Genomic DNA, 25,035 nt, shown 5'->3' with positions numbered 1-25,035 from the left:
CAGCAGAGTCGCCCTGTAATACCTACACAAATCGGGGAGACCCACCCCCCCTTGGTCTTTGGGTCTAGCAAGGGTCTGGAGTTTGGCCCTGGGAGGCTTCTGCGCCCAGATGAAATTCCTAAGGAGGATCTGCAACTGCGCAAAGAATCTCGGAGGAACGCGAATAGGCACAGTCTGGAAAATATATAGGATCCTAGGCAGCGCCGTCATTTTAAAGGCGCTGCATCACCCAAACCAGGTTAACGCCAGGGAGTGCCATCTCTCCAAGTCGGACTTCAGCCTGTGCAACAGGGGGGTATAATTATGCAGGTACAATTGCGCTGGGTCCGAAGTAACATTGATCCCCAAGTATTTAATAGAATCAGCTGCCCAGTGGAATTGGAAAGCCGAGCGAAGACCACGAGTCTCCGCGTCAGGGACAGAGACGTTCAGGACTGCGGACTTGGCGCAATTGACCTTGTAATTCGACAAGGCTCTGTACACGCGGAGTGCTTCCAAAATATTCGGAAGGGAGACATGGGGAGTGGAAACAAAAAAATTAAATCATCCGCGTAGGCCGCAAGCTTGTGGTGGGCCGAGGGCTTCCGAAAACCGGTTATGTTTGGATCATTGCATATATGGCACATGAAGGGTTCTAGTGTCAAAATAAAAATAAGGGGGGACAGGGGGCAACCCTGCCTCGTCCCATTCGTAATTGGAAAAAAGTCAGAGCGCCAATCGTTCACGCGCACAGCCGCCGAGGGTTTGGAATATAACGCCGATATCCAGCCCTGCATGCATGGGCCCAGGCCAATATGTGACAGAGTGGCCCGCAAAAAATGCCAGGCCACTCTGTCAAAGGCCTTCTCCGCGTCGGTGGAAAGCAGTAGAAAGGGCCTCCCCCCCACCCGAGCTGCATGAATCAAGTTGAGGACCCGAGTCGTATTGTCTCGGGCTTCTCGCATGGGGACAAACCCCACTTGATCGAAGTGTATTAAATTTGGGATATGAGGTGCTAACCGGTTGGCAAGGATCTTTGCGAAAAGCTTCAAATCAACGTTCAGGAGTGCAATTGGGCGGAAGCTCCCACACTGCGACAGGTCCTTGCCTTCCTTGGGAAGCAATGATATGTATGCCCTAAGCGAGTCCATATGCAGTCCATCGCCCCCCTTCGCAGCATTAAACGTCCGCAGGAAGTGCTGTGCTAGAAGGTCCGTGTAAGTGCGGTAGTACGACAAAGTGAGGCCGTCAGGTCCTGGTGCCTTCCGGGGCTCCATCTGAGCCAATGCCACCTGAAATTCCTCTGCGGAAATGTCCACCTCCAGGGAGCCACAGACCTCCGCAGGAAGGGTCGGCATCCCAGAGGCCCCGACGTACTCACCTGCCGCCACCTGTCTAGACGCGATTGCTTCTGCGCTCTCCCCCCGGTGGAGATTATAAAGGTCATGATGATAGTCAAAAAATTCCCTCGCCATGTCCTTAGACGTATTGACCCTAGAGCCCTGTCTAGTAGTAATATAGGGGATAAAGGTGCGCTGTCTCGGACCCCGAAGGGCTCTCGCCAGCATCGCACTAGGCTTATTGGAATATTCAAAAAATGAACGTTTTGCCCAAGCCAACCGAGAAACCGTCTTCTGATACAGAAGGCCCCGCAGGTTCTCCCTGGCCCGGGCCAGGGCCACTAAATGAGTTGCCGCTAGAGACCTCTTATGCAGAAGTTCAAGAGACCGCACCTCCCTGATCAATGCTTCAATTTGCCTATTTCTCTCCCGTTTTTTCTGCGCTCCAATCCGAATCAACACCCCCCTCACTACACACTTATGTGCCTCCCACACGCTCGAAGGGCTCAAGGCCGGGTCTACGTTCTCCCGAAAATAACACTTAAGTGTCTCCCCTATCTCTGTCCGAGTGTCGGGGTCCTGCAGCAAGGATTCATTGAGCCGCCAAGTGGGGGGCGAGCGGACGTCCAAGTCCCAAGCCAGAGTCAAATGTATTGGGGCGTGGTCCGAGAAAGAAATATGGTCAATCTGGGCAGAAGTCACCATGGAGAGGTCTTTATGCCGGATCTGAAAGAAATCAATCCTGGAGTAAGTATGATGCACCGGGGAGAAGTAGGTATAATCCCTCTCCGCCGGGTGCAGGACCCTCCAAGGATCAATCAAGTTCAGACCATGTAGTTCCGCCCTCAGTTTCTTGAGGCAGGAATAAGTAAGGTGTGACGCCCCCCTGGACACGTCCACCAGCGGTTCCTGAGCGTAGTTGAGATCCCCACCCATCAAGAGTACCCCCTCACTAGCCTCCAGAAGTATAGGGGCCAAGGCTCTCATAAAACCTAAGTGGTTCGAGTTCGGAAAGTAGACATTCAGCATGGTAATGATATCATCTCTAATCTTACCCTTCACCAGTAGGAAACGGCCCTGCGGGTCCACCCGCTGTGCCAACAGGGTCCAGGGCACCGACTTCGCAATCAGGATGCTAACCCCTTTAGATTTCGAGATGGGAGAGGGTGCATGGTACACCGTGGGGAAGCCTCTGTTACCCAACCTGGGGACCGCCCACTGCCTGAAGTGCGTCTCCTGTAAAAACGCTATTTGAGTGTGGGACTTTTTCAGATCTGACAGGAGCCTGGACCGTTTTTCAGGAGTAGATAAGCCCCGAGGGGCAGGCAGTCCAGCCAGTTCGGGACAGGGGATGCAGGCACCCCCAGAAACGAGAACAGGTCCGGGAGTTGATCAGGCCATCTCAGAGCAAAAGAGTCACTCCCCTTAATGACGATCAGGTGAAAGGGGTGCCCCCATCTATAGGTAGCCCCTATCCCCCGAATGGAATCCAACAAAGGGCGCAGCACCCCCCGCATCTTCAAAGTCAGTCGAGACAGGTCTGGGAGCACCTATACAGTGGCACCATCGAAGTCCATCTGGCCTTTAGCCCAGGCTTGACGCATAATCTGCTCTTTGACAGAATAAAAATGGACCCTGGCTAGAACATCCCTCGGGGCAGCAGGATCCCCACCTCTAGGGCCTTGTGCGCGATGGACCCGGTCCAGCTCCAATTCCTCCGCCGGGGGCATGTCACGATAAGCATTCAAGATGGCCGTCACTGTGGATTTCAGGTCACTGCCCGAAGTAGCCTCGGGAAGACCACGGATCCTCACATTATTCCGACGGCTACGGTTTTCCCCATCGTCCACGGACAACTGCAGCAAGATCAGGCGGCGAGCATGAGACCCTTGGGCGTTCTCCAGGGCCTGTACTCTGGCTTCCAGCGTGCCTGTAGCCTGCTCCACAGTGGTCACCCGTGCGCCTACTGAGTCTATTTGTTGCTTAAGCTCATTAATCTCCCTGGACAGGGTACTCACAATTGTAGCAGTAAATTCTGCAATGTCCTGTTTCGTGGGGAGAAGCGAGATCAGCTCTCTCCAGGCCTCCGGCGGTGGCTGGCTCTGGGATGCGAACCCTGACACTGCATGTGGCCCTTCAGTGAGGATGTCTGGAGAGGGGATCGGGGAGTCAGCTCGTGGCTCCGGTGACCGCTGTCCCGCCTGAGTGTGCTGTGATCCTTTACCCGCCTTCCTGCTGTGCGATGCAGAGGCCGTGGAGGTGCGCGGCGGCGCCATGCTGGCTTCCGCGGCCTGAGGCAATGCGGCCGGATTGCGGAGGAAATACGCCGCGATGTCGGCAGATCTGCGGGCGGTCGGTGTCCCGGGAGCGAGGGCTGCTGCGGACATAGGCTGTGCTGTTAAGCCACCGACTGAATGCGGTGATCGGGCCGGTCTCGACACGGAGCTGCCTCTTGGTACGTCCTCACATCGCCATAGTCAAGCCACGCCCTCCATACCTGAAGATTTTGACCAACAGGAAAATTGAATTAGTTGTTTACATAAATGTAAGGTTATGCACCCAGTCTTGGGGAAAGAACTTCATCTAGTATATACACTGCTCAAAAAAAAAATGAAGAGAACACTTTTTAATCAGAGTATTGCATCAATTAAACTCCAGGGATATTGATCTGGTCAGTTAGGTAGCAGAGAGGGTTGTTAATCAGTTTCAGGCTGTTTTAATTAAATTAACAGGTGCACTAGATGAGAACAATAAGATGACCTCCAAAACAGGAATGGTTTTACAGGTGTAGCCAACTGACATGTTTCTATATTTTTTTTCCTACTCATCTTTTCTGACTGTTTTTCATTAGCTTTGCATTTGACTAGGGTTAGCATCACTACTGGTAGCATGAGGCAATATCTGGAACCTATAGAGGTTGCACAGGCAGTCAAACTTCTCTAGGATGGCACATTAATAAGTGCCATTGCCAGAACGTTTGCTGTGTCTCCCAGCACAGTCTCAAGAGCATAAAGGAGATTTCAGGAGACAGGCAGTTACTCTAGGAGAGCTCGACAGGGCCAGAGAAGGATGAGCACTGCCAGAACAGACCGGTATCTGCTCCTTTGTGCAAGGAGGAACAGGATGAGCACTGCCAGAGCCCTACAAAATGACCTCCAGCAGGCCACTGGTGTGAATGTCTCAACAATGGCTAAACATTTAGAAACAGACTTCCTGTAGTGGGCCCTGTACTCACTTCCCGGCACCATGGAGCTAGATTGCCATTTGCCATTGAAGACCAGAATTGGCAGATCCATCACTGGCACCCTGTGCCTTTCACAGATGAGAGCAGGTTCATCCTGAGCACATGTGACAGACCTGAAAGGGTCTGGAGAAGCCATAGCGAACGTTATGCTGTCTGTAACAAGGGTCAGCATGACTGGTTTGGTGGTGGGTCAGTGATGGTCTAGGGAGGCATATCAATATAGGAACACACAGACCTCTACAGACTTGACAATGGCACCCTGACTGCCATTGGGTATATGGATGAAATCCTTGAACCCAATGTCAGACCCTACACTGGTGCAGTGGGTCCTGGGTTCCTCATGGTGCACGACAATGCCCAGCCTTATGTGGTAAGAGTATGCAGCCAGTTCCTTAAGGATGAAGGAATTGATACCATTGAATGGCCCCCATGCTCACCTGACCTAAATTCAATAGAACACCTCTGGGACATTATGTTTCATCCAATGCTGTCAGGTTGCACTTCAGTCTGTTCAGGAGCTCAGTAATGCCCTGGTCCAGATCACTAGCCATGGTCTTATTAGGAACATGCCCCAATGATGTCAGGCATGCATACAACCACATGAGAACCATACAAACTACTGAGGACCATTTTGAGTTGCTGCAGTGGAGTATCAGCAAAATTGACTAGCCTGCTGCATAATTTGTTTATTTGAATTCAGCCCTCTGTAGGTTGATCATTTTCATCTCCATCAAACAATGTGGTATGCTTTTGTTCTTAACACATTACCCAGTCCATATCAGTATAGATATCCAGTGTGATATTTTTCCCTATTGAGACCTGATGTGTTCTCAAATTGTTCCTTGAATTTTTTTGAGCAGTGTATTTTAATTACATTTGAGAATACTGGTAAATACTATAGGGCAGGGGGCTTCAAACCTTATAAACAAAGGGCCAGTTTACTGTTCTTCAAACTTTAAGGGGGCCGGACTGTGGCCAGTGGGAGAAGAAAATGTTCTGGCATCAGTGGGAGGGGGGGGGTAATCGTGCCCCATCACTTTTTTTTTTTTTTAAGCGTACATTTTATTAACAATTTACGGCACAATAGTGACAGCATCCACATTGTACACAGTACATAGCAGTAGTACAGATGAAGTAATGAACAATTACAAATGTGTTCACCATCAAAATATGCTGCAGCTTGTACAGTGACAAAGTCAAATGAATAAAGATATACATCACGAAATCTAGATTGAGTTTTGTTTAGTTACTGAGTTTTTTTAAGTGAAGTACAATGACAAAATATGAACTAGGCCACACTGATATCTCTCTGAAACATATCTATTTGAAAATGTACAGTGGAATGGACAAACAGCAATAGCTCAAGAAATTGAAGTAAGCCAACCTGTCCATATTTTTCCAAAGTTTTTGGGGCAATCCCTAGAAGCATACATCAGTTTTTTCAATGGTAAAAAATTCCACCCAGAATTGCACAGATGGGAGACTTATCTTTCCACTTAAATGCCAGAACTGTTTTAGCTTAAAAAAATACTATGCTCCATAAGGTCTTGTTAGAGCTGGACAATTCCTCCTCACCAAGATCTCCTAAAAGGCATCTCGCTGGGGAGCAAATGTTCGAGAGGGCCAGTTTTTCTTCCAGAAATTGAAGAACTTCTGCCCAAAATCTCTGAACTTAGGACAATTCCATACCATACCATACACACGATTGTAAATTCGGCCAGCAAAAGGCAGATGAGAGCTTTTGGTCGGAAAATGTGATCATGTGTATGCTTCATCTGACTTTTGCTGGCCGAATTTCGGACAGCAAAAAATTGAAAGCATATTCTCAATTTTTCGGTCGGAGAAAGCTTCTATCCGAAAATGCATTTGTGTGTATGCAATTACGATGTGCAAAAACTCAGGCATGCTCAGATTCATCTACGAGATGGAAGCTATTGGCTACTGGCTATTGAACTTAATTTTTCTAGTCCCGTCGTACGTGTTGCACATCACCGTGTTCTTGACGGTCAGTTTGAGCGAAATCCCGTCGGAATTCCGTTGGAAAAACCATCAGAGCTTTTTCCGACCAAAATTCAGATCGCGTGTACGCAGCATAAGGAACCCCCTCTACCCATTTTATGTAAACATGCTGAGGTGTAGTAAATGCAATGTAGGTAATTATAGTAAATTGTATTAATTTATCTCTAGCTGATATACAGTTGTGCTCATAAGTTTCATACCCTGGCAGAATTTATGATTTCTTGACCATTTTTCAGAGAATATGAATGATAACACACAAATTTTTCTTTCACACATGATTAGTGTTTGGCTGAAGCCATTTATTATCAATCAACTGTGTTTACTCTTTAAATCATAATCACAACAGAAACTACCCAAATGACCCTGATCAAAAGTTTACATCCCAGTTCCTAGTACCGTGTATTGCTCCCTTTAACATCAATGACAGCTTGAAATCTTTTGTGGTATTTATGGATGAGGCTCTTTATCTTCTCTGATGGTAAAGCTGTCGATTCCTTATGGAAAGAAGCCTCCAGTTCCTGTAAATTCTTGGGCTATCTTGCATGAACTGCACGTTTTGAGATCTCCCCAGAGCGGCTCAATGATATTGAGGTCAGGAGACTGAGATGGCCACTCCAGAACCTTCACTTTATTCTGCTGTAGCCAATGAGAGGTCAACTTGGCCTTGTGTTTTAGATCATTGTCATGTTGGAATGTCCAAGTACGTCCCATGAGCAGCTTCCTGGCTGATGAATGCAAATGTTCCTCCAGTATTTTTTGATAACATACTTCATTCATCTTGCCATCAAATTTCCTGTGCCTTTCTGTAGCTCACACATCCCCAAAACATCAGTGATCCACCTCCTTGTTTTACAGTAGGAATGGTGTACCTTTCATCATATGCCTTGTTGACTCCTCTCCAAATGAAGCATTTATGGTTGTTGCCAAAAAGCTCAATTTTGGTCTCATCCCTCCAAATGACTTTGTGCCAGAAGGTTTGAGGCTTGTCTTTGTGCTGTTTGGTCTATTGTAAGCGGAATATTTGTGTCATTTGCATAGGAGCTGCATGGTCTTTCTTCTGGCGAATCGACCATGCAGCCCATCTTTCTTCAAGTGCCTCCTTATTGTTCATCTTGAAACGGCCAAACCACATGTTTTCAGAGAGTCCTGTATTTCACCTGAAATTATCTATGGGTTCTTCTTTGCATCCCGAACAATTTTCCTGGCAGTTGTGGCTGTTAAATTTTTGTTGGTCTACCTGACCGTGGTTTGGTTTCAACAGAACTCCTAATTTTCCACTTCTTCATTAGAGTTTGAGCACTGCTGATTGTCATTTTCAATTGCTTGGATATCTTTTTATACCCCTTTCCTGTTTTATACAGTTCAACTACCTTTTCCTGCAGTTCCACTGACAATACTTTTGCTTTCTCCATGACTCAGAATGCAGTGCAGGGCTGTATGAAAGACGCAAGGGTCTGTTGGGAGTCCAGAAACTCATTGACCTTTTATATACACACAAGCAAACAGGTCACAGGCGAGGATGGTTACCATTCAAACCCCTTTGTGTCAACTTGTGTGCATGTTATCAGGCCAAAATCACCAGGGTATGTAAACTTTTGATCAGGGTCATTTGGGTAGTTTCTGTTGTCATTTTCATTTAAAAAGAGTAAACACGGCTGACTGATTAATGCCTTCAACCAAACACTAACCATGAGTGAAAGAAAAGTTTTTGTGTTATCATTCATATTCTATGAAAAATAGCCAAGAAATCATAAATTCTGCCAGGGTATGTAAACTTATGAGCAAAACTGTAACTGTAGGGAGCAGTGAGTCCACACTATCAGACCATGCTTCCTCTGTGAGGGTTGGCATATTAGTTCTCCACTGTCTAGCTATCTTCTACATTCTGGGGGAGGCAGAGGTCAAAAGCATCAGGTAATGTCTAGAAATAAGTTTTGCATGGTCATACTCAAATAGAAGTTGTTCTAGTGTAGATAGATGAAGCAAGACCCCGATCAATCCAAATTGGACTGCCACTGCATGGTGTAGCTGAAAGTAGCAAAAAAAAAAAGCATTGGGAATCTTAAACTATAGTTGTAGGTCTTGAAACGTTTTGAAAGTATGGTCAGGGAACAACTAATGAGCATATTTTACTCCATAGAATGTCCAACGTGATCCCTTCAGAGTACCCCACCATTGGTATCAATAGGAGGAATAGTGCCCCTTGATTGGTGTCAGTGGGCGGAATAGTGCCCCATTGTTGGTATCAATGGTAGGAATAGTGTCCCATCTTTGATGTCAGTAAGAGGAATAGCGTCCCGTCATTTGGTGTCAATGGCAGGAACTATTCCCCACTGTTGCTGACAATGGGGGGAATAATGCCCCAAGAGCCAGATAACAGCAAGCAAAGGGCCACAGTTTGGGCTATGGAGAGGAAGAGGCGGGTGGCCAAAGCCATGCCCTATATCAGTGTTCTCCAAACATTTTTTCTCTATAAAACTGATATAGAGAAAGATTAGAAAAATGAGTTATGCTCAATTAGGAAAAAAAAGACCATCTAAAAGGTGACTTAAAATAAATGTTAACCCGAACTGGATGAAATGTACTTTGTGAAAGCTCCATGATTAAAAAAAAAAAAAAAAAAATCACCTTTCATAATAATTTCCATCTTGGTATTGCTGTCCCCCTTGATTCTCTCTAACGCATAGGGGTTGATTTACTAAAATTGAACAGTGCAAAAGCTGGTGCAGCTGTGCATAGAAACCAATCAGCTTCCAGTTTTTTTAATCAAAGCTTAATTGAACAAGCTGAAATTTTAAGCTGACCGGCTACCATGCACAGCTGCGCCAGATTTTGCACTCCAGTTTTAGTAAATCAACCCCATACTGTCTACACATACTTAATTCAAAGTTGGCTACACATCATTGCTCTGGACCTTCTTTCTAATAGTTAATACAATGGAACGTGGCTATGCAATGCATGCCAGGTCAGTTTTAATCAGGAATGCATGTTATGGGGTGGAGCACAGTGGGGTAGACTCCATAACAGGAAGATCTCCTTTAAGTGGCATACTCCATTTATTAAGTAGGCAGAATGTACTGTATATCCTGTGCATAGTTGCATGAAAAAAAATTTCATGAATGAATAGATTGCAAAAGAAAAAAGAAAAAAAAAAGAAAAACATCTGAGTAATTAGCTAAGTCAAATGTCAATGTTAAACATTTCTGTGAAATTACACTGATGGAGGCTGATCTGTAATTGACAATTATGTGTTGAACATTTGTATATATAGTTTTGTCATGTGAAAGAATAAAACCAATTAAATTAAATGAATGAATGAAAACAATACTTACAAAGACGGGGCCCCAAAAAGAAATACCGCTTACGTCTGTGTTAGTAACGGCGAGGATTGCTAATGCAATACCTAGACCAATCTCAAAGATGGACACAACAATGATTAAAACCTAAAGAGGAAAGATATTGTTTAGTCACTTGACCCAACATTGCACTTCAATTCACACATTAAAAATGTGATTACTAGGTCCCCTATATCTTTAACAATCAAGCATCTGAAATATAGAAAATTAGGACATATACTGTAGCTGCCCATTCCTCCTCAGTACTAGGATTTTATATTACCTGCTGCAAAACTAGATAGATGTCCATGGTATATGGTAAACATCATTATTCTTATTTACATTATACATTTTAAAGAAAATACACTGCGGTAAAAAAACAATCTCTGCCTCTGCGGTACCCGCAGCACCTCATGGGCTGAATTTCCATCACTGGAGCCCGTAGGAACATAACATTTAGTGCCAAAACCAATGTCCCTCTGTAAGGACCACTTCTATTATAGAGATTTGTTTTACTGGTCCCAACCTGGCTTAGAATATTTTTAAACCAAAAAATAAGTTGCATAAAATATCACCAAATAATAAAAAAATTATAATTTCTCAGTGACAGCTGCACTCTCAAAATGTCCACATAAACATTATACATATTCATATTATTGAAAAACGTGTTGCGCTATCAGTGCATAATATACAGTGCATAAATTCATATATATGAATCTTTTACTTGATTGTTATCAAAAACTGTAAATAAAAATGCATTAAAAACATTCATAAATAATCCAGTAACATTTTCAAGAAGAAAAGAAGTGCTCTTGTGCAAAAAGTTAATTTATACTGGTGTATAAAAATCCATATTTCAGTGTGGATAGCAAAATCTTCACACCCAAAAGTGTGCACCCATCTCTCAAGCCATTACTAGTAGCTACTCTGACCTCAAGATGGGGGTCTGGCTGCACTTTATCCCAGTATCCCCATGGGATGGATCGATATCAGGAGCCAAGAATGGGTGTCTACACATGATTCATTTCTTTATATGCAAATTTACTCCTTCCTTCTTAAAGAGGAGGGCCACCTTAAAAAATATATATATATATAGCAGTAGCTACAAATACTTCAGCTACAGACTTTTAATAAATGGACACTTACCTGTCCAGGGTGCCCGCAATGTCAGCAGTAGATAACGAGCAATCGCTCATCTCCATCGCTGCCCCGCCACCATCCTCAGTCGTTGCGGTTCACTGCCCAGTTCCCTACTGCGCATGCGCGAGTCGAGCTGCACGTCTTCACTGGTCCCCGTTGTGTTCTGAGAACCACACAGTTGCCAGAACACAACGGGGGAGGAGGTGCAGGCATTTGCGGCTAGCTATTCGCAGAAGTGGGTGCAGATACCTGGATTATACAGATATCTGCACCCCCCTCCCCCCTGAAAGGTGCCAATTGTGGCACCGGGGGGGGGGGGGGGGAATCCGATGAGCAGAAGTTCCACTTAAGGGTGGAACTCTGCTTTAAGTATATTTAACTTTTATTAAAAAGCATGAATTTTTAATTACTCCACTGTGAGTTCCTCCTTTGTCTCTCCCTTTGGCTGAGCCCACTGTTGAACATCCTGGTTGTATGGTATTTTTTTTTTTTTTTAAGGTGGCCCTCCTCTTTAAGAAGAAAGGAGTACATTTGCATATAAAGAAATTAATCATGTGTAGACACCCATTCTTGGCTCCTGATATCCAACCATCCCATGGGGATACTGGGATAAAGTGCAACCAGACCCCCATCTTGGGGTTAGAGTAGCTGATAAGCAACTTGAGAGTTGGGTGTACACTTTTGGGTGTGAAGATTTTGCTATCCACTTATTTTCTTCTTAGAATATGTTTAGACAATGCCTAAACAAGTTTTATACGGGAGTAAAAAGTATTTGTGCTCATGATGAGAAAATTGTGTGGTGATCACTTTTCATGACAAGGTTGCCTCTTTTGCTATAGGGATAGGTCTTCAGTAGGTCCAACCCTCGCCAACAGAGTGTGTAAAAACTGGTTAAACAGCTAGTGCTTTAAGATGGTGAGCTTATTTTTTGGGCCTATTTTTTTTGTTTTGCTCTGTGCTTACTGGACGACCTAGGGGCTGTTGGGAAGCAGAGCTGTAGACTGTCGCTACCACTGTTATCCTCGCTGTCTTTGGGGTCCTGTGCTGAATAGCTGCCCTGCTACATAGTGAACACAGAGGGCCTTGAGAGGCTACATAATCCAGGGGATGAAACCATACTACAGAACTTGTACCTTTTTATCACCTTGATTTTTGTGGTCATACTGTATCTTCCTTCTAGAGATGGGCTTAGTGTTGTAATGGTATGTTTGCTCTATGTTTAATTTATGATTTTACAATATTGCTTTCCAAGTGATTTTTGATACCATTAAATTTGTTGTGCACATGTGTGAATTACAAGTGAGTGGAGTAGTATTTTGTACTTGGAATGGTTGAACACAATCAGTTTTTTTATTCTAGAGTTAGAAGTATTGTACTTACCTTGAACTCCCATCCTATCTACCCCCCCCCCCCCCCCTTTTGTAATTTGTATAATGGTTTACTTTTGGGATTAACATATCAATACCACATTGCAGTAATTGCACTGGATAGCACCTTGAGGGTCTTCTGCTCTTATGCCTCGTACACACAAGCGCATTCCGCTCAAGCTTGGCTTGCATACACATGGTCACACAAAAGTTTTCTTAACTTTTTACCGTCAAGAACGCGGTGATGTACAACACTACAACGAGCCAAGAAAATTAAGTTCAATGCTTCCAAGCATGCATTGAATTGTTTTCGAGCATGCGTAGGAATTTTTACGCTTCGAAATTGCTACAGATGATCGGAATTTCCGATCAGAACTTTTTCTGTTGGAATTATAGAGAACCAGCTCTCAATCTTTTACTGGCAAAAATTCCGCCAGCAAAAGTCCGATGGAGCATACACACAGTCGGAATTTCCAACCAAAAGCTCTCATTGGACTTTTGCTGGCAGGATTTCAGATCGTGTGTATGGGGCTTTAGTATGTTTCCCCTCCCCCTTACAGCAAGCAGCTTGCAATGAGGGCACCCAAGCAGGTGCGCTCACGATCAGCGGGTCTATGTGTCCATTCACAAATGAAGCTGTGGCGCAGCCCCATCCCCTCTGTCTCCTGATGGGCTCACTGGCTGTGATTGATTGCCAGTGAGCCAATGTCTCGAGTCCGAGGAGAGCCAAGGCTGTTGTGGACATCGCTGGATTCGAGAGGTGGCTCAGGTAACTATTAGGGGGGCTGAGGGGGGCTGTTGAACACAGAAGGTTTTTTACCTTCATGCATAGAATGCATGAAGGTAAAAACCCTTGTGCCTTTACAACCATATTAAGGTGTGTAATGTATGCTGCGTTTTACTAAAAATCAAGGAGAGAGAAGGGAGAAGAAACAAAGAGATCACTCCCTCTATAGAGCCCTGTGTTTGTCAATACAGGGCTTTGGGCTGTGATTGGATAGAGTCGATCAGCAGGTCCTGGCCATTAATTATTGTCCGAGACCTGCTGACAAAATCCCATTGTGTCCAATTACAGTGGGAGTCAGCAGGGGCACGAAACTGCATGCCGAACCCTGAAAAAGGCAGCAGTGTACAGGTGCATCGCTGTGCCTGTATAAGCTGTCCGACCACAGTACAATGCAGGCAGTCGGTTTGTAAGCGGTTAAAGGGTATTTCCACTTTTGTTTATTCTTACTTTATATTTGGTACTTGTCCCAATTCACATAGCATGACTTAACAGTTCAGAGGCTGCATTACTCTGCATGACTGGTGCTTAAACCTAATAAAACAAATGAGAGATATCTGCCTCCAGACAAGGTTAGTTATGTTAAACATTGCTTCCCCACCCCCTCTTACCAAATATAACTAAGCAACTAATTGTTTCCTTGTTGGAAGTTCCAGAAAAGAACATGTGACAAAGGTAAGCTGCATTTTTAAAATACTTTGTTATATGTATCACTTTAACCACTTCAATACAGGGCACTTAAACACCTTCCTGCCCAGACCAATTTTGAGCTTTCAGCGCTGTCGCACTTTGAATGACAATTGCGCGGTCATGCTACACTGTACCCAAATGAAATTTTTATAATTTTTTCCCCACAAATAGAGCTTTCTTTTGGTGGTATTTGATCACCTCTACGGTTTTTATTTTTTGCGCTACAAATAAAAAAATACCGAAAATTTTGAAAAAAAAATGTTTTTTTTTGTTTCAGTTTCAAAACTTTGTAAATAAGTACGTTTTCTCTTTCACTGATGGGCACTGATGGGGCTACACTGATGGGCACTGATAAGGCGGCACTGATGGGCACCAATGTGGCACCAATGAAGTGGCACTGATAGGCGGCACTGATGGGCGACACGGACGGACACTGATAGGTGGCACAAATTGGCACTGATAGCTGGCACGGATGGGCGGCACAGATGGGCGGCACAGATGGGCATGGATAGGCGGCACAGATGGGCATGGATAGGCGGCACAGATGGGCATGGATGGGCATGGATAGGCGGCACAGGTGGGCACTGATAGGCGGCACAGGTGGGCACTCATAGGCGGCACAGGTGGGCACTCATAGGCAGCACAGGTGGGCACTCATAGGCGGCATTGGTGTTATACTATAGTAATGGATGCCAATCAGTGCCAAACAATAATGCATGACAAGCAGTGATGCCCATTGTGGGCACTGATTGGCATTCATTATGGGCACTGATTGGCACCCATTGTGCTGACTGGCATCCCTGGTGGTCTAGGGAGGATTACCTTTTCCCTGGTGGTCTGGTGGCGTCCCTGGTGGTCCAGTGTGGGCATCCTTGGGGGGGCTGTGCTCATAATCGATCAGCACAGACCCCCCCTGTCAGAGGAGCAGCCGATCGGCTCTCCTCTACTCGCGTCTGACAGACGCGAGTGAGGGAAAGCCAATCACCGGCTCTTTCCATTTACACTGTGATCAGCCGTGATTGGACACGGCTGATCACGTGGTAAAGAGTCTCCGTCGGAGACTCTTTACCGAGATCGTAGTTGCTGGGTGTCAGACTGACACCCCGCAACAACGATTGCCGCGATGCGCGCCCCCGGGGGCGCGCAGCGGCTCATAATCCTGATCACGTCATATGACGTCCGGTCAGGATTATGAAACCACTTTGCCGCCGTCAATTGCCTATAGGGCGGGCAGCAAGTGGTTAATTAAACCTGCCTTCCAAATACATGGCAAATGCTGGAAAACAATGCCCATTAACATCAACTTAGATGTGGGTGTAAGCAGTGAGTGAGAAATGGGCCACAGCTGCAAGCCAAAAGGGAGTACAGAACTAGATAAAATGCCTTATGCCGCCTACACACGATCGGAATTCTCGTTGGAAAAAGCTCTGATGGTTTTCCCGACAGAGTGACGTACAATGTGTACGACGGGACTAGAAAAAGGAAGTTCAATATCCAGTAGCCAATAGCTTCTGTCTCGTAGTTGAATCTGAGCATGCGTGATTTTTGGCATGTTGGAATTGCATACACACGATCGGAAGTTTCGATAGAAAGTTTTTCTGGTGGGAAAATTGAGAACATGCTATCAATTTTTGGCTGGTGGAAATTCGGACAGCTAAATTCCGACGGAGCGTATACATGTGGTCGCATTTTCCGATGAAAAGCTCTCATCAGTCTTTTTCTGGTCAGAATTCTGATCGTGTGTAAGCGGCATCAGATAGCTACCAATGCCTTGGTGGAGTTATTAACCACTTCAGCTCCGGAAAATATTAAATCATTTTTAATGCAATGGTTTAATGTTTTTTAACCACTTCAGCCCCAGAAGGATTTACCCCCTTAATAACCAGGCCATTTTTTGTGATATGGCACTGGTCGTGCAACATTGTACACAGATAAAATTGATGTGCTTTTTTTTCCCCACAAATAAAGCTTTCTTTTGGTGGTATTTGATCACCTCTGTCTTTTTATAGCGCAAAAAATAAAAAACGCAGACAATTTTGAAAAAAAAACTATATTTTTTACTTTCTCCTATAGAACACATCCAATCAAAAAATGAAAAAAATTGAATTTATTCATCAATTTAGGCCAAAAAGGCTACATGCTTTTGGTATTAAAAAATCCTAAGAAGTATTTGATTGGTTTGCGCAAATGTTAAAGCGCAGTGATGGCAAACCTTGGCACCACAGATGTTTTGGAACTACATTTCCCATGATGCTCACCTACACTGCAGAGTGCATGAGCATCATGGGAAAGAAATGTAGTTCCAAAACATGTGGGGTGCCAAGGTTCGCCATCACTGGGATATTTTTATGTAATTTTTTTTTTTTTACTAGTAATGGTGGCGATCAGTGACTTATAACATATCGGACACCTAACTGACACTTTATGGGGACCAGTAACACTAATACTGTGATCAGTGCTAAAAAATATGAACTGTCACTGTACTAATGACACTGGCAATGAAGGGGGTTAAAATCAGGGGTGATAAAAGGGTTAAATGTAAGCCTAGGTTGTGCTTACTCACTGTGGGGGAGGTGCTTTGACTAGGGGAAAAGATCCATTTTTTTTTGCTTAGAAGAAACACAGGATCACTACCTTCCCTACCGACAGAACAACAATCTCCCTTGCTTACAGATTATTGGTCTGCTTGTGCCCTGTACAATCAGCGAGTGCAAACATATATCAAATCCATGGTACCTGATGCTGGGCTCCTGCTGTATATAATCACAGCTGGAGCGGGTCGCAGGTGGCACGTTCCCCAGACCCAGACCCAGAAGTGTCAGATCATGTACTAGGTACGTGATCTGGCACAGAACGGCCACCCTGCCGCAGTATATGTGAGGTGGGCGGTCATAACTGATTAAGGTTTCTTTGAAATACAGACCTACTTTTACCAGGGCACCAATGTGCCCCGGAGGAAGTCTGTCCCCGGTTTTGTCCCCACTCTGCAGGGCAGGGGACATCTGGTCACCCTACTCTATATTTGCCTGGGCTGTGAAATATCCAGTGTAGTGGCGCCCCATCCTCCATTAAGTTCTGTTGGGGCTCAGTCTGTCTTGGATGGGGAGCGTTGGGGGAGGGGCGAGCATGGTTTAATTTTTTTATGCAAAGGTGCCCAAGTTGCCTGCACAGAGCTCTGAACTCAACCCAACTGATCACATTTGGGATGAATTGGAATGCCAACTGTGAGTCACACCTCACAAGCTTACAGAGGTGTGATGGTCTGGTATCCACCAACTTATCTTATTTTATATTTACTTTTTCATTTGTAAGCTTTCAAACTGGCTGTATGATTACAACCTCAGATGGAGCCTTTTAGAAATAAGTGTGTGAATGTGTGTGTATTTCAGCTTGAGCTATTGAGCTTTGCACACAACAGGCTTTGGAGAAAAGAAGAAAGGAAAGAAGAGCTCGGATTCCACCCTTGTTGGCTGAAAATACATCATATTGATTGCATTATTTGATATTTACTTGATATCTACAAAAAAGGAAATGTTTTATTTTTTTTTGCTTTTTTAATTATAGATGAGAAATCTGTTTAGCGATCCTGTTACCATTAGGGATAGGATCGCTGATGTGACATGGGTCTTAATATGATACACATAATAGTAAAAATCCAGTGGAAGCTAGATTATATAGTTCTCATTTTAGCCTGTGAATACTAAGGGCCCCAAACTATATAACTATCAGCTTATGAAAGTTGTACAAATTCAGGCAAATTATAGTGGTATGAGCAATTAGGTAATGTTTTAAGGCCTGAATGAAGGAAGGGAAATATCTCCCAAACATCGGTGTGCACAGTCTATTGCATTAGGGTGTGCACCCCAAAGCTCAAACAAACACTACTGATCACTAGGGATGAGCTCGGTGTTCGAGTCGAACGCCGGCTGTTCACCTGTTCGTCGAGGCCAGAACTCTGTGGGCTGTTCGCGCCATATTCGTGTGGCGCTCATGGCCCACAATGCACTGCGCCATTGCAGTGCATTGCTGGCTGATGATTGGCCAAGCATGCACTGTGACCCTGCATGCTTGGCCAATCACATCGCCGGCAGCGAGGAGAGCCATAATTGGCCACAGGCAGGATGCCTGGGGCCAATTATAGCTCAGGGGGTTAAGTACACGCCCCACACTATATAAGGCCGCCAGCGCGATGGCCTTGTGTAGTGTGTTGCGGCAGTCGGGGAAAGAGCAGGATAGGCAGGGACAGTGTCTTTGTGGCTTGAAAACCTAGCGCTGTTAAAGTAGGTGTTGTGTGCCTCCAGCACAGTATACACCTCAAGCTACCCTTTATTGCTGGTGTTCTATAATACAGGCATCTGCAGCAGTTTAAGTGGGTGTTGTGTGCCTCCAGCACAGTATACACCTGAAGATACTCCTTATTGCTCGTGGTGTTCTGTTTCTGTAACACAGGCAGGCAGCTGCAGTAATTACAGTCAGTGTACTGTGTCATCTGCTCAGTGTGTACCTAAAGCTACCCAATTGCTGGTTTTCCCATCTCCCTGCAGGCCATTAATATGTCTGGAAGGCCAACAAGGAGAGGCAGACAGTCATGAGCCAATGTGTCTAGAGACAACAGTGCTGATCGTGGACGCGGTGCATCGTCATCAGCATGTGGCCATGGGACACGCTTGTCCTTATTTTCAGAAGCTGGACGTGTTGAGCCGCATCATGCCTAAGACTTGGTAGAGTGGATGACCAAGCCCTCCTCATCCTCCTCATCCTCTCTCACCCTCTCTCACCCAGGCTCAGGGTACTAACAAAGCAGCTGCCAACGCGTCCTCTTCCCTCGTTTCAATGTCATCAGTCCCTCCTTCCCTAGACCCACCATGTGCTCCTGAGGAGACCCTTGAACTGTTTGATCACAGTGTTGGGTACATGCTCCAGGAGGATGCCCTTTGAAGGCTCAGATGATGATACCCAGCTAGAGGAAGGCAGTAGCGTAAGCACAGAGAGAGGGGATGCTCAAGAAGGACAGCAATCTGGCAGTCATGTTCCATCAGCTGCAGCATACTGCCAGGTTTGCTCCAGTGATGAAGAGGGAGGGGGTGATGAGGTCACTGACTCCACGTGGATGCCTGATAGGAGAGAGGAGAAGGAGGAGGCAAATCTCCAATGAGGCAGGATGCCCTCTGGGGCCAGCTTAAGGGCAGTACACTGACTGAATCACACCGCAGAGCTCTGCCTGTTCAGGGCGCTGCCTCTGAGCGTTATTCCAAAGTTCCTTGGTGTGGGCCTTTTTTGAGACGAGTGCATCAGATTGCACCACTGCTATTTGCAACATATGTCTCAAGCGTATCTCGCATGGCCAAAACATCAGCCGCTTGGGCACCACATGCTTGACCAGACGTATGTTGACCTGCCATGCAGCTCGTTGGCAAGCATACCTTAAAGACCCACACCAAAGAACAAAGCGGACCTCTCCTTGCTCCTCATCAGCTAGGGTGGCTAATGCCGCATACACACATAGCAGACTATCCGACGGACTTAGTCTGGTGGACTTCCCGCCAGACTGTCCGTCCGACTTTCCGAACGGGCTACTTGCCCACACACGGCACTTTTTCAGCGGACTAATACAGCGTACTAAGTCTGCCATACTATCCTCCCTACTTTTGAAATGAACGGACTCGCCCACACACGTGGAGGAAAGTCCACTCATTTCGAGCGGGTCTCCAGGTAGGCGGGGCCCGCGAAGGAGACGTCGCTGGACCCGCCACCTGGTATGGACTTAAAGGGGAACCCCAACGCCGGAAAAATCAGCGTGGGGGTTCCCTTCAGGTCCACATCAGACCCTTGTCCGAGCACGCTACCCGGCCGGCCAGGAAAGGGGACGAGCGAGCGGCCCCCCTCCTGAGCCGTACCAGGCCGCGTGCCCTCAACATGGGGGTGCCTTGGGAAAGGGGGGCCGTGCGGCCCTCCCACCCCAAGGCACCTTGTCCCCATGGTGATGAGTACAAGGGCCTCTTCCCGACAACCCTGGCCGTTGGTTGTCGGGGTCTGCGGGCGGGGGCTTATCGGAATCCGGGAGCCCCCTTAAATAAGGGGGCTCCCGGATACCGGCCCCCCACCCTATGTGAATGAGTATGGGGTATGTACCCCTACCCATTCACCTGTGAAAAAAAGTAGAAAAAAAAACAAACACAGGGTAAAAATAGTTTATTGCACAGCTCCGGGGGTCTTCCGTCTTCGGGGGTCTTCTCGCCGGACTCCTCCGCTATCTTCTGCTAGCTCTTTTGCTAGCGGAGGAGCCCGGCTTTCTTGCTCGCCGCCGCCCTTCTTCCGACTTCGGGGGTCTTGTCCCCCTCCTCTGGGTTCTTGTCCCCCTCTACGGTTCTTCTGCCGGTCCACCGCGCCTTCTTATAGCTCTTTTACAGGCGGTGGCCCGGTCTTCTGTCGCCGCTGTCGCCGCCACCGCCTTCTGGCCTCCTGTTCTTCTCTTCTTCTCTTCAGATGTTGACTTGTCGCATGCTTCACTCACAATGGCTCCGACGCAATGCGCGGCGACTTATATAGGGACATCATCAGATGATGTCCCCGCCCAGTATGGTGTCACAGTCCCAGAGGATGCTGGGACTGTGACATCATAATAGGCGGGGACATCATCCAGTGATGTCCCTATATAAGTTGCCGCGTGCCCGGTCCCCGTCATTGTGAGCGGAGGGAACGACGAGTCAACATCTGAAGAGAAGAACAGGAGGCCAGAAGGCGGCGGCGGCGACAGACCGCCTGTAAAAGAGCTATAAGAAGGCGCGGTGGCCCTGCAGAAGAACCAAAGAGGGGGACAAGACCCCAGAAGAGGGGGACAAGACCCCCGAAGTCGGAAGAAGAGGTCGACGGCGAGGAAGAAAGCCGGGCTCCTCCGCTAGCAAAAGAGCTAGCAGAAGATAGTGGAGGAGTCCGGCGAGAAGACCCCCGAAGACAGAAGACCCCTGGAGCTGTGCAATAAACTATTTTTACCCTGTGTTGTGTTTTTTTTTTGTACTTTTTTTCACAGGTGAATGGGTAGGGGTACATTGTTTAGTGCACACGGCCTGGTACAGCTCAGGAGGGGGGTGCTCGCTCATCTCCCCCTTTCCTGTCCGGCCGGGTAGCGTGCTCGGACAAGGGTCTGATGTGGACCTGGGGGAACCCCCACGCCGATTTTTTTCAGCGTTGGGGTTCCCCTTTAAGTCCATACCAGGTGGCAGGGCCAGCGACATCTCCTTTGCGGGCCCGCCTTCCTGGAGACCCACTCAAAATGAGCGGACTTTTCTCCGGGCGGGAAAAGTCTGTTCATTTCAAAAGTACGGCGGACTGGCATACCCACGGCCAGATTGTCCGCCGAAATGCGAGTCCAGCGGGAAGATTGGACTGAAAAACTACTTTCTAAGTCCGCCGTACTTTCGGGTCAAAAAAGTATGCCGGAGGCTACACACGGGGGGATTGTCCGGCGGACTTGAGTTTGCCTGACTTTTCCAGCCGATTGTTTGATCGTGTGTACGCGGCATTAGACGTGCTGACACAGTCACGTGACCTTCTGAGCGAACGGGCACTCACTTGCCGGCTGGCATATATGCTGTTTATTGATCTTTGTTTGTGAGTATAACCTGTTTTATTTAAATAAAAGTTGTCCTCCTGTTTTACACTATGGGAGGCCTCTCTATTTATGTCTTTTGAGTCCCCATCTGAATTGCTACCTGCCTATATGAAAATCTCCTGCGATTTTTCAGGGATAAGCTCTGGTCAGAATCGGTGTGGTTAGGGTAATCCATTCATATATTTAGTGAGCGTTTACACGCCCCTTTCTGGTAAGCGTGCATTCTTACTGGTGATCAACGCTTTTGGTTTGGTGAAGGAGGATTGCACGATCGATTGGCATCATCTTAAAGGGATATTCCTCTCACTGCAAGGACTCTGTTGGACTGTTTCACTATAGGGTGTGGGATTATTGCTTCACATTTTTTATGCACATTGTTTTTTATTTACTTTATTTACCTTATGTAATCAATCCATCACTGGCACTTTAATAATCTATTTATATTTATTAATATTCACTGTATTATATATATATATATATATATATATATATATATATATATATATATAATATAGTTTTATTTAATTAATCATTTATTTACTTATTGGTATTTATTCATGATTGTTTATAAATGTATTTAATATTTATTGAGGTTTATAAATTTGTTAATTCTTTAAGTTTCACTTAATTAATTGGGAAATTATTTAATAAATTTTTCGTTTTCACATAATATCTAGTTGGTCTGTAAGTAGTGACAACATCAGTGGGTCGCACTGAGTGGGGTGGGAGTGTTTAGCTTCGCCACATATATATATTTTTATACGTATTGATCTTTTGGATGTGTATCACATCCTGGTAGCTGCAGCTTTAGTTGTATGGTAGCATATTCCTTTTCTCTTCTTTTCTCTTCTTTTTTAGATTAGGAGCGCGGTAATTTTTTACTTCTTTTTTGTTACCCACTGTAACAGCGCTAGGTTCACAACAAAAAGACACTGTCCCTGCCTATCCTGCCCTTCCCTGCACGCCAACACACTACATACACAAGGCCGCCACGCTAGCGGCCTTATATAGTGCGTGGCGTGTACTACACCCCCTGAGCTATAATTGGCCACATGCATCCTGCCTGTGGTCAATTATGGCTCTCCTCGCTGCCAGCGCTGTGATTGGCCAAGCATGCGGGGTCACAGTGCATGCCTGGCCAATCCTGAGCCAGCAGTGCACTGCGATGGCTCAGTGCATTGTGGACCGTGAGCACCACACAAATATGGCACGAACGGCCCACAAAGTTTTGGATTCGCCGAACAGACAAAAAGCTCATCCCTACTCCTCACCTGGTTACCACCACACACAGTTGACTCCATTTGAACCAAATACCTTTATCTCGGTCTCATCAGACCACAGGACATGGTTCCAGTAATCTATGTCCTTAGTCTGCTTGTCTTCAGCAAACTGTTTATGGGCTTTCTTGTGCATCAGCTTTAGAAGAGGCTTTCTTCTGGGACAACAACCATGCAGACCAATTGTATGCAGTGTGCAGCATATGGTCTGAGCACTGACAGGCTGACCCCCCCACCCCTTACCTCTGCAGCAATGCTGGCAGCACTCATACTTCTATTTCCCAAAGAAAACCTCTGTATATGACCCTGAGCACGTGCGCTCAACTTCTATGGTCGATCATGGCGAGGTCTGTTTTGAGTTGAACCTGTCCTGTTAAACCGCTGTATGGTCTTGGCCACCATGATACAGCTTCGTTTCAGGGCCTTGGAGATCTTCTGATAGCCTAGGCCATCTTTATGTAGAGCAACAATCCTTTTTTCAGATCTTCAGAGAGTTCTTTGCCATGAGATGCCATGTTGAACGTCCAGTGACCAGTATGAGAGATTGAGAGCGATAACAAGAAATTTAACACACCTGCTCCCCATTCACACCTGAGACATTGTAACACTAATGAGTCACATGACATCGGGGAGGGAAAATGGCTAATTGGGCCCAATTTAGACATTTTCACTTAGGGGTGTGCTCACATTTGTTGCCAGTAGTTTAGACATTAATGGCTGCCTGTTGAGTTTTTGTGAGGGGACAGCAAATTTGTTATACAAGCTGTACACTCACTGCTTTTCAAGTGAAAACATTGAAGACATTACACTTTGCTACAATGTACAGAGAAACTAAAATATTTACAAAAATATGAGGGGTGTACTCACTTTTGTGAGATACTGTACGTTACACACCACTGAACTTGGCAAGTAGTGCACTCCTGAACTTTGCATATTTATGCCTCACACACACGATCGGACTTTCCACCAACAAAACTGTGGATTTTTGTTTGAAGGTTGTTGGCTCAAACTTGTCTTGCATACACACGGTCATACAAATGTTGGCCAACAATTATGAACATGCGGTAACGCACAAGACGTACGAAGAGCCGAGAAAAAGGAAGTTCAATAGCCAGTGCGGCTTCTTCTGCTTAATTCCAAGCATGCGTGAACTTTTGTGCAACGGACTTGTGTACACGCGATCCGACTTTCCGACAACAAAGCTTTGTTGGCGGAAAATTTGAGAACCTGCTATCAAACATTTGTTGGCGGAAAGTCCAACAGCAAATGTTCGATGGAGCATTCACTTTCCGACAACAAGCTCACATCCAACATTTTCTGTTGGAAAATCCAACCATGTGTACACGGCATTAGTCTTATCCCTGGTACACACGGTCGGACATTCCGACAACAAAATCCTTCGGATTTTGTCTGACGGATTTTGGCCAAAACTTGTGTTGCATACACATGGTCGGACAAAGTTGTTGGAAAATCCGATCGTTCGTAACCTGATGACGTTATTTCATTACGACGGGACTCCGTTCAGGCTAGTAGCCAATAGCTTTGTTTTAGATTCTTTTTATCAAATTTTCAACATTTAAAAAACAAAACATTTTCTTACATACTTTCAGAACATTCTGCAAGTCATTCATAGTTATACTCTACATTTTTGAAATGCACATAAAAAAAGAACAATATTTACACTGGGTATTTGAATGGATCGATCCTTTAGCATATATTTAAATTCAAAAATAAATCTACACCACGGCATATCCTCTTAATTCTAGGCTATAGAAAAAAGGGAGGGAAAAGAGGATCCAAAAGCATGCCCGTTCCCCTACCTCCATAAGGGGGAGGGAAAAAAAAAAGGAAAAAGGGGGGGGGGAGAGAAAAAAGGGGGTTGTCTATCCCCCTATAAACATCATTACCCCATTATGAACCCTACTATTTACTTCATACCCGTGACTATCTTCCTACTTTCGAGGTATAGAGAGGAGGAAGTCCTCTCCCTCTATCCATTACCATCCTCCTTTAATGTGTGCAAAGAGGGAAGGGAAAAAATAAAAAAAGGGGGGGAAAACAGAGAAAAAAAAAGGGGGAGAGAGAAAGGGGGGATTATCTATCCCCCTCTAAGCACCATTACCCCATTATGAACCCTACTATTTACTTCATACCTGTGACTATCTTCCTACTTTCGAGGTATAGAGAGGGGGAAGTCCTCTCCCTATATCCATTACTGTCCTCCTTTAATGTGTGCAAAGAAGGAAGG

General features: G+C 45.8%; 1 protein-coding gene across 2 annotated transcripts in view; it reads right to left on the bottom strand.

Moving 5' to 3' along the window:
- LOC143930361 (uncharacterized) overlaps positions 1–25,035 on the bottom strand; it is a 122,706-nt gene that overhangs the window by 41,792 nt on the left and 55,879 nt on the right. For both annotated transcript variants that reach the window (XM_077454626.1, XM_077454625.1), the window contains exon 3: positions 9,915–10,025. In XM_077454626.1, the coding sequence (XP_077310752.1) occupies positions 9,915–10,025 (111 nt within the window). The remainder of the gene's footprint in view (positions 1–9,914; positions 10,026–25,035) is intronic.

This window comes from Lithobates pipiens, unplaced genomic scaffold, assembly GCF_037356315.1.
Source record: "Lithobates pipiens isolate NorthernLeopardFrog02 unplaced genomic scaffold, aLitPip1_a1.2 Scaffold_25, whole genome shotgun sequence".
Lineage (NCBI taxonomy): Eukaryota > Metazoa > Chordata > Amphibia > Anura > Ranidae > Lithobates > Lithobates pipiens.
Note: the sequence above shows the minus strand (reverse complement) of the source record. Positions and strands in the feature narration are given on the sequence as shown.